This window comes from Dendropsophus ebraccatus, chromosome 13 (genome assembly GCF_027789765.1).
Source record: "Dendropsophus ebraccatus isolate aDenEbr1 chromosome 13, aDenEbr1.pat, whole genome shotgun sequence".
NCBI lineage: Eukaryota > Metazoa > Chordata > Amphibia > Anura > Hylidae > Dendropsophus > Dendropsophus ebraccatus.
The window spans coordinates 59,818,162-59,832,028 of NC_091466.1; the positions used below are offsets into that span (position 1 = coordinate 59,818,162).

The 13,867-nt window shown below is 42.8% G+C and overlaps 1 protein-coding gene across 6 annotated transcripts in view; it reads left to right on the forward strand.

The window, feature by feature from the left end:
* RYR3 (ryanodine receptor 3) overlaps window positions 1-13,867 on the forward strand; it is a 474,528-nt gene that overhangs the window by 301,313 nt on the left and 159,348 nt on the right. For all 6 annotated transcript variants that reach the window (XM_069950600.1, XM_069950599.1, XM_069950601.1 and 3 more), the window contains 6 exons: window positions 2,635-2,750; window positions 2,963-3,030; window positions 6,412-6,533; window positions 7,021-7,070; window positions 11,114-11,174; window positions 12,497-12,735. In XM_069950600.1, the coding sequence (XP_069806701.1) occupies window positions 2,635-2,750; window positions 2,963-3,030; window positions 6,412-6,533; window positions 7,021-7,070; window positions 11,114-11,174; window positions 12,497-12,735 (656 nt within the window). The remainder of the gene's footprint in view (window positions 1-2,634; window positions 2,751-2,962; window positions 3,031-6,411; window positions 6,534-7,020; window positions 7,071-11,113; window positions 11,175-12,496; window positions 12,736-13,867) is intronic.

Below are 13,867 nucleotides of genomic sequence, written 5' to 3' on the forward strand. Positions count from 1 at the left end.
TAGCTTTCAGCACTGCTATACCAGTGTGAATTCCTGTCTCACCCCTAGCATAAGTATGGTCTTGTGCTCATATGTTGAGCATGTATGGCATGTGGGGCAAAGGTGTATATATTACACATACACTAGTGTGATCTGTGTTTTATGATGTATTTTGCTATTATGAATCACTAGTCTTTTGTCTCCACAAGCTGATCACACTTATTTAGTTCGCAGCTGTGCGGTGATGCAGATGCAGTCAGAGAGGTGGGCGGTCCACTGCCCTGCCCCGCCGCCGGCTGGTAACTATTTATTGTGATCTAACTTGGTGGAGGATAGCCATGATTAAGGCTGCGGTGTAGCAGCCGAAACGCGTAGGCTTCAGTTGGGGGCATGCCGCACGTGTGTACGGTGACGGAGATACAATAAACAACGCACTTGATTCCACCTTGCCGGGAGCTGGACTCGTTTCTTTTCCGCACGCTGTATTCTCTACCTGTAACACCACACAGCACGCTGTATTCTCTACCTGTAACACCACACAGCACGCTGTATTCTCTACCTGTAACACCACACAGCACGCTGTATTCTCTGCCTGTAACACCACACAGCACGCTGTATTCTCTACATGTTAAACCACACAGCACGCTGTATTCTCTACCTGTAACACCACACAGCACGCTGTATTCTCTACCTGTAATACCACACAGCACGCTGTATTCTCTACCTGTAACACCACACAGCACACTGTATTCTCTACTTGTAACACCACACAGCACGCTGTATTCTCTACCTGTAACACCACACAGCACGCTGTATTCTCTACCTGTAACACCACACAGCACACTGTATTCTCTACCTGTAACACCACACAGCACGCTGTATTCTCTACCTGTAACACCACACAGCACTGTATTCTCTACCTGTAACACCACACAGCACTGTATTCTCTACCTGTAACACCACACAGCACGCTGTATTCTCTACCTGTAACACCACACAGCACACTGGATTCTGTACCTGTAACACCACACAGCACGCTGTATTCTCTACCTGTAACACCACACAGTACGCTGTATTCTCTACATGTAACACCACACAGCTCGCTGTATTCTCTACATGTTAAACCACACAGCTCGCTGTATTCTCTACCTGTAACACCACACAGCACGCTGTATTCTCTACCTGTAACACCACACAGCACACTGGATTCTGTACCTGTAACACCACACAGCACGCTGTATTCTCTACCTGTAACACCACACAGCTCGCTGTATTCTCTACCTGTAACACCACACAGCTCGCTGTATTCTCTACCTGTAACACCACACAGCACACTGTATTCTCTACCTGTAACACCACACAGCACGCTGTATTCTCTACCTGTAACACCACACAGCACACTGTATTCTCTACCTGTAACACCACACAGCACACAGTATTCTCTACCTGTAACACCACACAGCACACTGTATTCTCTACCTGTAACACCACACAGCACACTGTATTCTCTACCTGTAACACCACACAGCACGCTGTATTCTCTACCTGTAACACCACACAGCACGCTGTATTCTCTACCTGTAACACCACACAGCACGCTGTATTCCCTACCTGTAACGCTGTAACGTATTGGAATAAAGTAAAAAAACTTTTTGAAATTTTTTTTTCATTTCCACGCACATATTATGATCAAGCATCTGTTATCTTTGTTGAGCCCTACAATAAGGCTCTGATCCTCTCTGCCGTTTAGCATCATTTAGCAATGACACTCCATATGTGAACACAGCCCTAATTTCCCTGCACACTTCTGCACAATCAGAGAAATCAGTGTAAAACCTGCTTCTGGCTGGTCAGGGATGGTGAATACCTCGGAGGATTGGGGGATCCAGCCAAGCCTCCTGTGACATCATGCCCTGCCCCCTGTCTACATCATCAGCCTCATCTCAGCAAACACATAATGTGAGACAGAGGCATGGAAGATTTGTCTCCTGGGGGGGGGGGGGGTATAGCAGCAGGAGCAGGAGACAATGTGAATTTGCACAGGGGCCATTTTTTTCACTTCCTGGATTTCTATCAGCTACCAGTGTGGCAGAACCGTACAGGTACGGTAATACATATAGACACATATATTTAACTTTTATTGTACTTTTAATAGAAAACAAGTTTTTCTTATCCAGAGTTCCCCTTTAATTGCAAACCACACCTGAGATGGACACAGAGTGGTGCAAAAAATGTTTTTGGCCACGTTTTTACAACACTGGATAACCATTTAACTCAGCTATAGTGTAATAAGCTAGCAGTCAACATTTACTGTGAACTCATCTAACAAAAAGGGAGTGTCCAAAGCAAGCAATAATACAATAATACAGTATATTGTACAATATGTATTTGTGGGAAATAACACCTAATGAAAAAGTTCCTTTTGTCTTTAAAAAAAAAAAAAAAAAAAAAAAAGAACAAAATTCCGACTCCTAACATATAACTGAGAATTACAGCTTTCCTTTAGACAGACTGCAAACGCAGGATCTAATAAAATGTAGGCAGTTACATCTATTGTTCATAAAAACGAAAGCACCCATGCAGGTCAGTTTAGCTGGAATATGAATACATTACTTTTTAATAACTGTGTTTTTTTTCTGTTTTTTTTCTCCCCAGGGGATTAAAAGATATGGAACTAGATGCATCTTCCATGGAAAAAAGATTCGCCTTTAAGTTTCTGAAGAAAGTCCTGCATTATGTTGACTCCGCACAGGAATTTATTGCACATTTAGGTAAAATCAAAAGAATGAGCCCATTATATGATAAAACTTACCTAATGCACACACGTTCTTGTCTGGAGCTGTTCTCGGAGGCATCTTAATATTTTAAAGCTGTTCCAGAAAACAGGAGTCACATTGTAGTGCACGTCTATGAAAATCTTTTGATATTTTAAAAATATATTATTCAAGCCTCTCACGTTGTGACTTAATTTTTTTCCGCACAGAGGCTGTTGTGGGCAGCGGTAAATCAGAGAAGTCACCGCATGAGCAAGAAATCAAGTTCTTTGCTAAAGTAAGTGGTACTACAGATTTTTTTTGAATACTTTCCATCAAACTGTGCTTTATATTTTCCTATAGGAATCTGCAGTGCATAGAAATATATGGGGAAAAAGTGTGTCTTAAAGGCTATGGATACTTTTGAAAATATATATACTTTTAAATCTTTTTTTTTGTACATTATGGTGTAGAAAACCTTTTCTCCCTAGGGCTTTGTTAAAAAATGTTGCTCATGTTTGCTTGTACAGCCTCTGCAGTTTGCTGTGAGTTCTATTTTCTCTCTATACTTGTAGAGACTGTAGGATTCTCTGTCGCCTTGCATCTGCTTTCCTCTTTCTCTAGCCTGTGTGAGCTTCCCTTCAAGCCCCCGCCCCCTCTATCTACTATCTGAGCTTATATGCAAACCCTCCTGCTGTTATTAGTAACGCAGAAAGTTTCTCAACTTATGGCTGAATATAGAGTTTAGAAAGTGGATTAATTTTGCTTTCAGAAAACAAAATGAACATTTTTTTTATTATTTTTTTTATTAAGTGTAACACTGTCCATTGACTTTAAAGTTTTTTGTGTGTATTCATTATAAAAGTATTTGTATGATAGAATGTTAATTGGTTATTTGACTGTTTTTTGTGCACTGTGATATAACATTGAGTAAAAGGTATTTTTCCACCGCAGACAATTATAGCATACACACAAAATATATCTTGATTAGAGTTGATAAAACACTTAAATATTCAATGCACAAGCCTAGAGAACACAGAAATGGCTTCACATCGCAACCATGGTTGATACTAAAGATTGTTTATCTACATTAAAAAACCTTAATTCCCTCCCAAGAGTTAAAAAATTAAATGCCCCCAAACCTAGCTGGTCTTAGTCACCAAGTCCACCTGAGTATTTGGAGCCTTCTCCTGCCTTTCTAGCTGCTGCTGTTCCCGAGAAAATGTTTTTTTTTTGTTTTGTTTTTTAAAGCTGTCTATATCCAATATGGTGCCAACCAGGAAACTATATTTCCCAGCATGCAGTGCTTCTCGTTGCTTGCTGGGACCTGTAGTTCAACAGAAGCTCTGTGACCTTATATATTGTGATATGGATGGATAGCAGCTTGATGGGACCTGTAGTTCTACAGAAGTTTTGTGACCTGCTATATTGTGTAGAAGTCCCAGCAAGCTGCTATCCATCCACATCACAATATTTCAGCTTACAGTTGTGGATGGATATAGTCGCTCACCCTGCCCATTGAAGAGACGGAGGACACGTGATCGCCGACACGGAAGGTGGGGGCCAGGAGCAGGCAGCAGTGTCGGACAGGACTGAGATTTGATGATTTTATGCAGCCAGAGGGAGTGAGTGCACCCGGAAAACAGCAAAACTGTACAGAATCCTTAAAGGGGTTATCCAGCGCTACAAAAACATGGCCACTTTTCCACCCTTTCTTATCTGCAGATTTGGAGGGGTTTTAAACTCCGTTCTATTGAAGTAAATGGAGCGTAATTGCAAACCACACCTGAACTGGAGACAAGAGGAAAAGCGGCCATGTTTTTGTAGCGCTGGATAACCCGTTCAATAAATGTATATTGGAAAGATGAAAAGCGATGGGTGGGCAATTTATTAAACAAAAATGATTTGGGGGGAATACCCCTTTAAACTTAAATATTCAAGTCATCGATACTTGAGTCAAGTATTTTTAAATGCTGGAGTGCTCAACTCTAGTAACGAGCCCCGTTGAAATCAATGGGAGACGTAAATATTTAACCAGATGCCCTGTGCTTGTCATAGCGGACGGTGCCTCGTTAACATGTTACATTTTTTTCTTTCATTCTAATTTTTGTATATTATGTTTATTCATCCCTTCAAGGAACAAATTATTCCAAAATTAGAACAAAAAAAAGTGTGTTACGTTATCGTAAAGCAGCCATACTTACCTATCTGCACTCCTTCCTGATGCCCCGCTCAGTGACAGCTCGCTCAGCCAAACAATGGGCTGTCCTGCTGATTAGATGAGCTGGCTGTCACTGAGTGGGGGACTGGAGCTGGTGCCAGAGAGCATTAGGATAAGCACAGACAGGTGAGTTTGGCTGCTTTTTTGTTTTTTACTTTCAGTGTTAAGGGTACATTTACTGTGAAGGTACCCTAAAACAGTTTAGGGTATCATAATCCCGGTATGCTGGTTTCATAATGAATGATGATGATGAGAGCTCCACGTTTTGTCAGGACAGTAGAGCACCGAGCTCAATCGTGCACCATGCTAGAATGAGCATAGTTGCTCAGCACGAATCTTGATGATGTCTTATTTGTTGTTTAGATGAGGACAACCAATTCTCAGATGAAAGCTGCTCCGATAATCAGCTGATCACCCCAAGTATTTCTTAGTAAAACTCCTTGTGACCTCCCAGGACTATGCCCTAATACAGTATGGAATTGGGTAGTCCTGAGCAGTTGTTAAGAAGATGAGAAACAGACCTTCCTTGGGGGTAGTAATACGCCATAAAGACATATCAAGTTATTATTTTTCAGGGTCATGTGACCAAGGCCTCTACATAATGTAAATCATGTTGTGTCCCTAACATAGACACACTACTATGGAACCCCTTGGAGAAAGGAGGCCTTGTCCTGCTTGAATGGGGTAGTGCGGCGCTCAAAGAATAACACACATTACAAAGTTATACAACTTTGTAATGTATGTTATGTCTGTGAATCGCCCCGTTCCCCGTGTCCCACCACCCCCACCCGTGTACCCGGAAGTGTGGTGCATTATACAATACCTGATCCGTGTCGAGGGCCGTCTGCCATCTTGTGCCAAACGTCATCTTCGGACGGACGGCCGAGTCGCAGCCGCCCGTCCCCCCTCCGCCGCGTCACAACTGTGCTCAGTTGCGATGGGCTGAACACAGTTATGCTCATCCAATCGCGGCTGAGCATCGGATGACGCTGCAGAGGGAGGCCGGCATTCGGGACAGTCGGAGCTGTTCGCTGTCCGCCGGAAGAAGATGTCACTTGCTGAAGATCGGAGACTGGTGTCGGCATGTGACAGGTGAGTATAGCGCACCACACTTCCGGGTACACGGGTGGGGGTGGTGGGACACGGGGAAGGGGGCCATTTACAGACGTAACATACATTACAAAGTTGTATAACTTTGTAATGTGTGTTAGTCTGTGAATAATTCTTTACCGCCGCATTACCCCTTTAAGTCATCCTTTTCACTGCTGGGTGACAAGAGACTTCCCGGTCTAGTTATAAAAAAAGGGATAGAGTTTGGCCCAAAGGCCATCATCGAAGGGTTTTTAGGGAAAACAAACACCAGGCACAATTTTTTTATCCTTGTTTTTTTATTGGCCCCTGCCATCTGTATATGCCACTATTGAAGATCTGATCATGGTGTGTGTTTTTCTATTGCAGGTTCTCTTACCTCTTGTAGACCAGTACTTTAAGAACCACTGCCTGTACTTTTTATCCTCCCCAATTAAAACTCTAAGCAGTAGCGGCTATGCGTCTAACAAAGAGAAAGAGATGGTGGCAAGGTAAATAGCAATCTTTGTATGTTTCATTCCAGATACACTGAACTGCAAAAAGAAAAAAAAGTTCATCTCATATTGGCATGTATTTTTATCAGTGCTCTTCTTACAGCCAAAATATTATTAACCTAAAGCGACGTAAATTGCTATTGTCTTTCTATATCAAAGCGTACACATTCATTCATTGACATAGTTTATAATGTTTTTCCAACTATTTATTTTACATATCCATCCACTTTTATGTGTAAGCCACCAGTGACACATTCTCATTAGAGTTCACCTAGGGCTGTCCTGCTAAATCTTCCATACCTCCATGTCCTACTGTATGACAGTTCCCATAATCATGTAGGAAATGCACTATGTTGTATCTGTATGTAAGTATGGCTTTTGCACGTCTGTGTCTTACCAATTTCAGTATTATTCTTTGCATCTTTTTTCCTAACTTGTTACCATTTTTTTCTCATTTCCTCTGTACTTCTCCCTGTCACTTCAGTCTGTTCTGCAAACTGGCAGCACTTGTAAGACATAGGATATCACTGTTTGGTAAGTCAATCTCAGATAGGCTAGGAAAGGAATTGCAAGCGAGGGTACTATCTATACAAATAATGCATGGAAATAGCACGTAACATGACTGTGTTGTGTGAAAAAATAACACAAGGAAAGTGTATGCAAAGAGACACGAGTTCACAACATTTCTGTAATGTTAGATATCCTCTATACAGAACACTCGACCAAAAACACTTCAAAATGGTTTAAAGGGGTTAGGCCCACTAATGGCATTTATCACGTGTTAACGGGGACCAACCATGATCTCAATAACAGAGGCCCCTTTAGAATATAGTGGTAGAGGGCTTACATGGCCACAGATCCATTCACTGTTATAAAATTGCCATCTATAGACCAACACAACCTACCAGTAAATGAAGCAGTGGCCATGCAGACACAGTATTACTCCATTAGCATGGTGCACTTGGGATCGTTGGCAGTCCAACTACTGCAAATACATTACCTGTCTTGTGGATAGGTAGTAAATGCTGTTAGGGGGCCAACCCCTGCAAGTGAATTTCCACCCTTCATTAATATTTCATTTTTCAGTCTATGGATGAAGTTGACAAGATTTAAAATATTCTTATTCATGCACCACTAGAGGGAGCTTACTATGTACTGGCTTATTATTGTATCCAATATATAGACAGTATGCGCTGAGCTTCTACGTTCCCTCTAGTGGTGTCTGTCTCTGCATGGGGTCTTATGTTCTTTATAAAAGAAATGAAGGAACTAATCCACACTGATTTTTAAACCTATTTACAGTAAAGGAAAAAAAATGTATTGCACAATGGAAATTCACTTTAACATTCAGGTTTACATGGAACCTACTTTGATGAACTTATTAGGGAACTGCTTAGATAGCAAAGTTTTACAAACAATCTCTACCTTTAGAACCAGTGTGTGAAGTTGCTCTCCTGTGATAAAAACGAGCTTGCGCCTCGCTGTCATCTATTAAAAGTAGAGCATCCCTTTAAGTCAATATTTAACCCTTTAAAGAGCCCTGAAAAATGCCAAGCCAGAATCTTACCCAGAAGTGTGAGTAAGCCATTTGTAGCTGTTTTGGTTTGGTTTTGCCCATTGGCATTACTGAACAGAGTGCTGGCTGGGACTGAGGGTTTAGCGTGCCTCCTTGAAGAGGAATTGTTAAAGTAGTATTTAGTGGACATGCCAAACTGTTCAGGTTCGGCTACGTTCTCCAAACATGAAGGACTCAGCATTCGATGCCCAGCGCCCGGAGAAGTTGAATGTTTACTAGGGCTCCCAGGAAAACATGGATACAGCCTATGGCCTATTGCTGTATCCATGTTTTCTAGGACTCCCTAGGATGGCATCCAAATTCTCCAGGCGCCAGGAGTCAAATGCTGAGCTTTCAGGTTCGGAGACTGTGGCATATCCACTCAACACTATTTATAAGCCATGTAATCCTCCATGAGAAAAAAAAGTATGAGTCCACAACCTTGTCCTACAGGCCATCTACACATTAGTAACCCTCCCTTGTGGGAAACATTCTGGCTTGTCATATTTTAAGGCTCATTTGAAAGCAAGTTCTTTTCCCTTTAAATAAGAGCTGTTTTGCCTACTTTTTCCCCTATAGAACATTACACAATTTGTAAGACTTCATATGCCATTTTTGTGGTTTCCTCCAGGAGACACTTTGATTTCTTTTAGACGCAGGAAAGTTTCAGTAACCAGATAGAGTCTGTGGAAATTAAAGGGGTTATCCAGTGCTACAAAAACATGGCCACTTTCTTACAGAGACAGCACGACTCTTGTCTCCAGTTCAGGTGCTGTTTGCAATTTAGCTCCATTCACTTCAATGGAACTGAGCAGCAAAACCCGCCCAAGCTGGAGACGAGAGCGGGGCTGTCTCTGGAAGAAAGTGGCCATGTTTTTGTAGTGCTGGATAACCCCTTTAAAGCGACTCTGTACCCACAATCTGACCCCCCAAACCACTTGTACCTTCGGATAGCTGCTTTTAATCCAAGATCTGTCCTGGGGTCTGTTCGGCAGGTGATGCAGTTATTGTCATAAAAATTTACTTTTAAAATTGCAGCCCCGTGCCCTACGGGCGTATCTGTGCCCTAACTTTGCACCACCCCTCCATCCCTCCTCCCCACCCTCTTCATCATTAGGAATGCCACTGGAACATTTACTTCTGTTAGAACATTGCACAGGTGCCTTAATGATCCAGCCCATGTCCTGTGGTAACACAGGTGGTGAATAGGAAGCAATCTGCCTGGAGCATTCCTAATGATGGGGAGGAGGGAAGGAGGGGTGGTGCAAAGTCAGGGCACAGATACTCCCGTAGGGCACAGGGCTGCAATTTTAAAAGTAAATTTTAATGACAATAAATGCATCACCTGCCAAATGGACCGCAGGACAGAGCTTGGATTAAAAGCAGCTATCCGAAGGTACAAACGGTTTGGGGGGGGGGGGGGGGGGGGGGGGGGGGGGGGGGGGGGGGGTCAGATTGTGGGTACAGAGTCGCTTTAAAGGGAACCATTCACCCCGTGGCCCCCGTTATAAACAGACAAACAGTCACATAAAGGTCAATATACTTACCATATCGCTCCCGGTCCCGTCCCGGATCTCGTTGTTGACACGGAGAAATCGCCGAATCTTCTTCTCCCGCCCATTATGGTAATGAGCTGAGATGAGTCCAACGTCCATAGGAAACGACGGACGAGTCCAACTTATTCATGAGGTCCTCTTCTCGTCGCCGCCCATCCACGCCTCCTGGAACTTGATTGACGTCTTCAGTCTTCAGTCTCCTCACGAATTCCCGCGCAGGCGCCGTTGCGAAGGTCTCGTCATCTCTTCTGCGCCTGCGCGGTAAACAGGATACGTGCTCTTGACGTTCCTGTGTACCGCGCATGCGCGAAGTCCAACACGTCACCAGCTCTGACAATCGGCGCACGCGCAGTAAACATTGAAGCTGTGGAGCGGCTTCAATTGTGAACTGCGCATGCGCCGAAAACGACCGTCACGGCGCCTGCGCGGGATCCGGCGAGAAGAGAGAAGACAAAGACGAAGAAGACCCGGCGTCAATCAAGTGTCGGAGGCGGGGAGAAGGCTGGACTTCGGGCCGGCGGCGCTCATTACCATAATGGGCGCGAGAAGAAGATTCGGCGATTTCTCCGTGTCAACAACGAGATCCGGGACGGGACCGGGAGCGATATGGTAAGTATATTGACCTTTATGTGACTGTTTGTCTGTTTATAACGGGGGCCACGGGGTGAATGGTTCCCTTTAAGCTACAATAAAATCCGAGGGAAATTCTATTGAGCGGTTCCCTATGCTGTTTTCCAAAGTATATTCTAAATAAACTGGCACTTTTCCTGGCAGGAAAAAAAACACTGCCATATATGTAATATTAATCAACCGCCTTGACTGTTGAAGAGGTTATCAGCCCTAGTTATCCCAATTGGCGTATTACAGTATACTAAGCTGCGTTCAGTGCAGCTTAAGTCAATGGACATGAAGGGTTGTGTTCGGTGGGTGCCATGTGATGCTTTGCTTCTTCTGTTAGACAGCTGTTCCATTCAGATAACAACTGATCACGGCAGAGAGATACCTCATGCTATTATCTTGTCTCAGAAGGACCGATAATAAGAAAAGGGACAATTCCTTGAAGCACCTTTTAAAGAAATATTTCTATTCCCAGCATGCTCAGCCATTTGTTATCTCCCCAAAAAAATCATTTAGACCGTTTTAAACATCAAATTAAAACAATATTTTTTATGAATAAATAAATAGCAAAATAATAGAAACTTATTGTTTTCTCTAGTTTAGAGAAATTATAGCTATTAAATGATAAAAAAGGGAACTGTCCTGTAGTAACCGAACCCCCCAGTATAACATCATCACTGTTGTGTATGTTTCATATCTTCTCTAATACTGCATGTCACCAGAGCGTCATTGTCACATTTATCAAATGCAAGAATGACACGGTAGCCAGTGCAAACACGTTTAATGAACATGCTATGTTGACAGTACATGTGTGCCCTGATATGTTTGTTCTCATCCCTTTACTGCAGGAAGTGACTCTGCCACCATGGTGAGCTGTCTGCACATCCTGGCTCAGACGCTCGACACACGGTACTTTTTATGAGTTTTTGTTCTAGCTTGTTCTGCGTCTATGTTCTGTTTGACATTAGGTTTTTATAGGGTCATAGGTTATCTGAAAATGAATGTGACACTAACACACCCTACTAGTAGCATATACCATGGTAGTGATGGCTGTGTGAAGATTTTCTACAGTACATAAGGCTATGTAAATGTTACCTGGTGATGTATGATGTCCTAATGCGTATAATGTTTTTCTCCGAAAATAAGGGTCTTATTTAAATTTTTGCTCTCAAAGATGGGCTAGGTCCTATTTTCAGTGGAGGTCTTATTTTTCCATGAAGAATTATTCACATGTCACATGCACAGCAGGGAGAAAGTGTACGGTATGGTGGCTTCCGGCCACGAGGGGGAGCTCACCACAGCACACTCGTACAGCAGAGCAGGGACAGCGTGCGGTATGGCGGCAGGCGACGGGGTAATGGCAGAATGGTAGTAGGTGACAATGGGGATGGCGTCAAATAACGGGCCTCTTGATGCCTTGCCTGCACATTTACAATTGATGGCTGCGGAAGTTAATTGATGGCCTTCATGTCCTGCATGCAGCTGCTCTGCAACGGATGGCGCAGGTAGGGGAAAACGGTGGGCTAAAAAGAATAACAGCTGTATGCCCTGGTGTTCTGTTCAGCGGCCATGCTTCCAAACAAAAACTTTGCTAGGTCTTACTCTCAGGGGAGGCCTTATATTTAGCAATTCAGCAAAATCTCTACTAGGTCTTATTTTCAGAGGATGTCTTGATTTTCGGGGGAAGCAGAAGTATCAACTTGATCAGTATCTGATTGACATGGTACATACACCCCACTGTTCAGCAGAGCTGATGCACCTGGGTGTACGCATACAGTAAGTAAGTCAAAAGTAAACAGCTCCGTTCATTGTTCTGTGGCTGTGTTGTGTTACTGCAGCTCAGCTCCCATTTAAGTGAATGTAAGCCAACACAGCCACTGCACAATAAATGGAACCATATACCAGTTGCTGGGTGTCAGCTGATCAGATAATCATCCTGAGCATACAGTAGGTAATCAATCACAAAGTTCTGGGAAAACCCCTTTAAGGCCCCACAACATTTTTTTTTTTTTGCTCGTTTTGTGGCCACTTTTTGGGATGGCCATCATTTTGGCACAACAATACAGCGTATTATGCAAAATACTGACACAGTTTGCATAATACGACTTTCCAAAAAGGCAGCCGTGTGAACATAGCCTAAAAATGTCAAGAACATTAACAGATTGTCTTTTGATTTGTATCCTATTTCACTTTGCGTTTTAAATAGAACTTGCCTGTTTGTTTCCATTCAGCACAGTGATGAAGTCTGGTTCGGAGCTGGTGAAAGCTGGAGTTAGAGCTTTCTTTGAAAATGCAGCCGAAGATTTAGAAAAGACCTTGGAAAATTTGAAGCTTGGGAAATTCACCCATTCAAGAACCCAGATGAAGGGCGTCTCTCAGAATATTAACTACACCACAGTTGCTCTCCTTCCAATCCTGACTTCCATTTTTGAGCATGTGGCTCGGCATCAGTTCGGTGTTGACTTGCTGTGTAAGTTTTATTTAATAAGAGAATTTTTTTTCTCCCCCAGATTTATTATTTAAACTTATCTTACACCTGTATGAATCTGTATGAAGGCTCTCTTCCACAGGCCGATTATGAGGCAAAAGAGCATTTCTCGAAACACTCTATAATCAGTCATTGTTAGAAGCCCAGCAATCAGCAGATGGACGAGCCAATGCTTTTTCGTCAGCTGATTGGATCTTTTGTGTGGCCTTTAAAGTCATCTTTTATCTGTGCACATCGCCCTGTGTAAACCGGAGATGTGGAGCTGTCTGTGATGCATTTAATGGGCTGTTCTAATGATCCATCCCGGCCACATGATTGGTTGAGTCTTAGAAAGGCTCTGTAAACAAGCCAATCAGCAAGATCAGCGCTGATCATCATCAGCCTGTTGGGCCCCGAGTCTTCTGAGAAAAAAATTTTTTTAAAAATATATGACTGTATTTACAGCTACTAATTAGAAATGGCAATCAGAATAAACCCCTGAATTAAGAACTACATAGAAGGAGCAGTAAGAGCAGTGAGACGGTCTGCTAGAGGAATATGTCATGGTAAACTCATTACAAAAGCTGTATTACTTTCTGAAGGTATAGTACTAGGTTCTGAAGAAGGGTTGTTAATAAGGAGTTGAGCAAACCTGTAAAAAAGTTTGGGTTCGGCAATGTTATCTGAACCTGAAAGCTTGGCATTTCATCTCTATGCCGTCCTAGGGCTGCAAGGAAAAACATGGATAAAGCCTGTTACTGTAGCAGTGCTTTCTAGGACTCACTAGGGCAGCATCCAACTTCTGAAGCCAAAGGGATTAAATGCCAAGCATCCCGGTTCAGATAACCTTGCCAAACCCAAACTTTTTGACAGGTTCTTTCAACACTATTAACAACCCTTCTTCAGAACCTAGTACTATACCTTGTTATATTTTTCCACTTCAGAAAGTGATACGGACACCTTCTGAACTTTGTAATGACTTAACCATGACAAACTCCTCTAGCACACAGTTTCACTACTCTTATTGTAAAGAATCCCCTTCTACGTTGTTAAAACCATCTTTCCTCTAGGCATAGAGGATGCCCCCATATTGTATATAAAGTCCTAGGTATAAATAGAGCATGGGATAGATCTC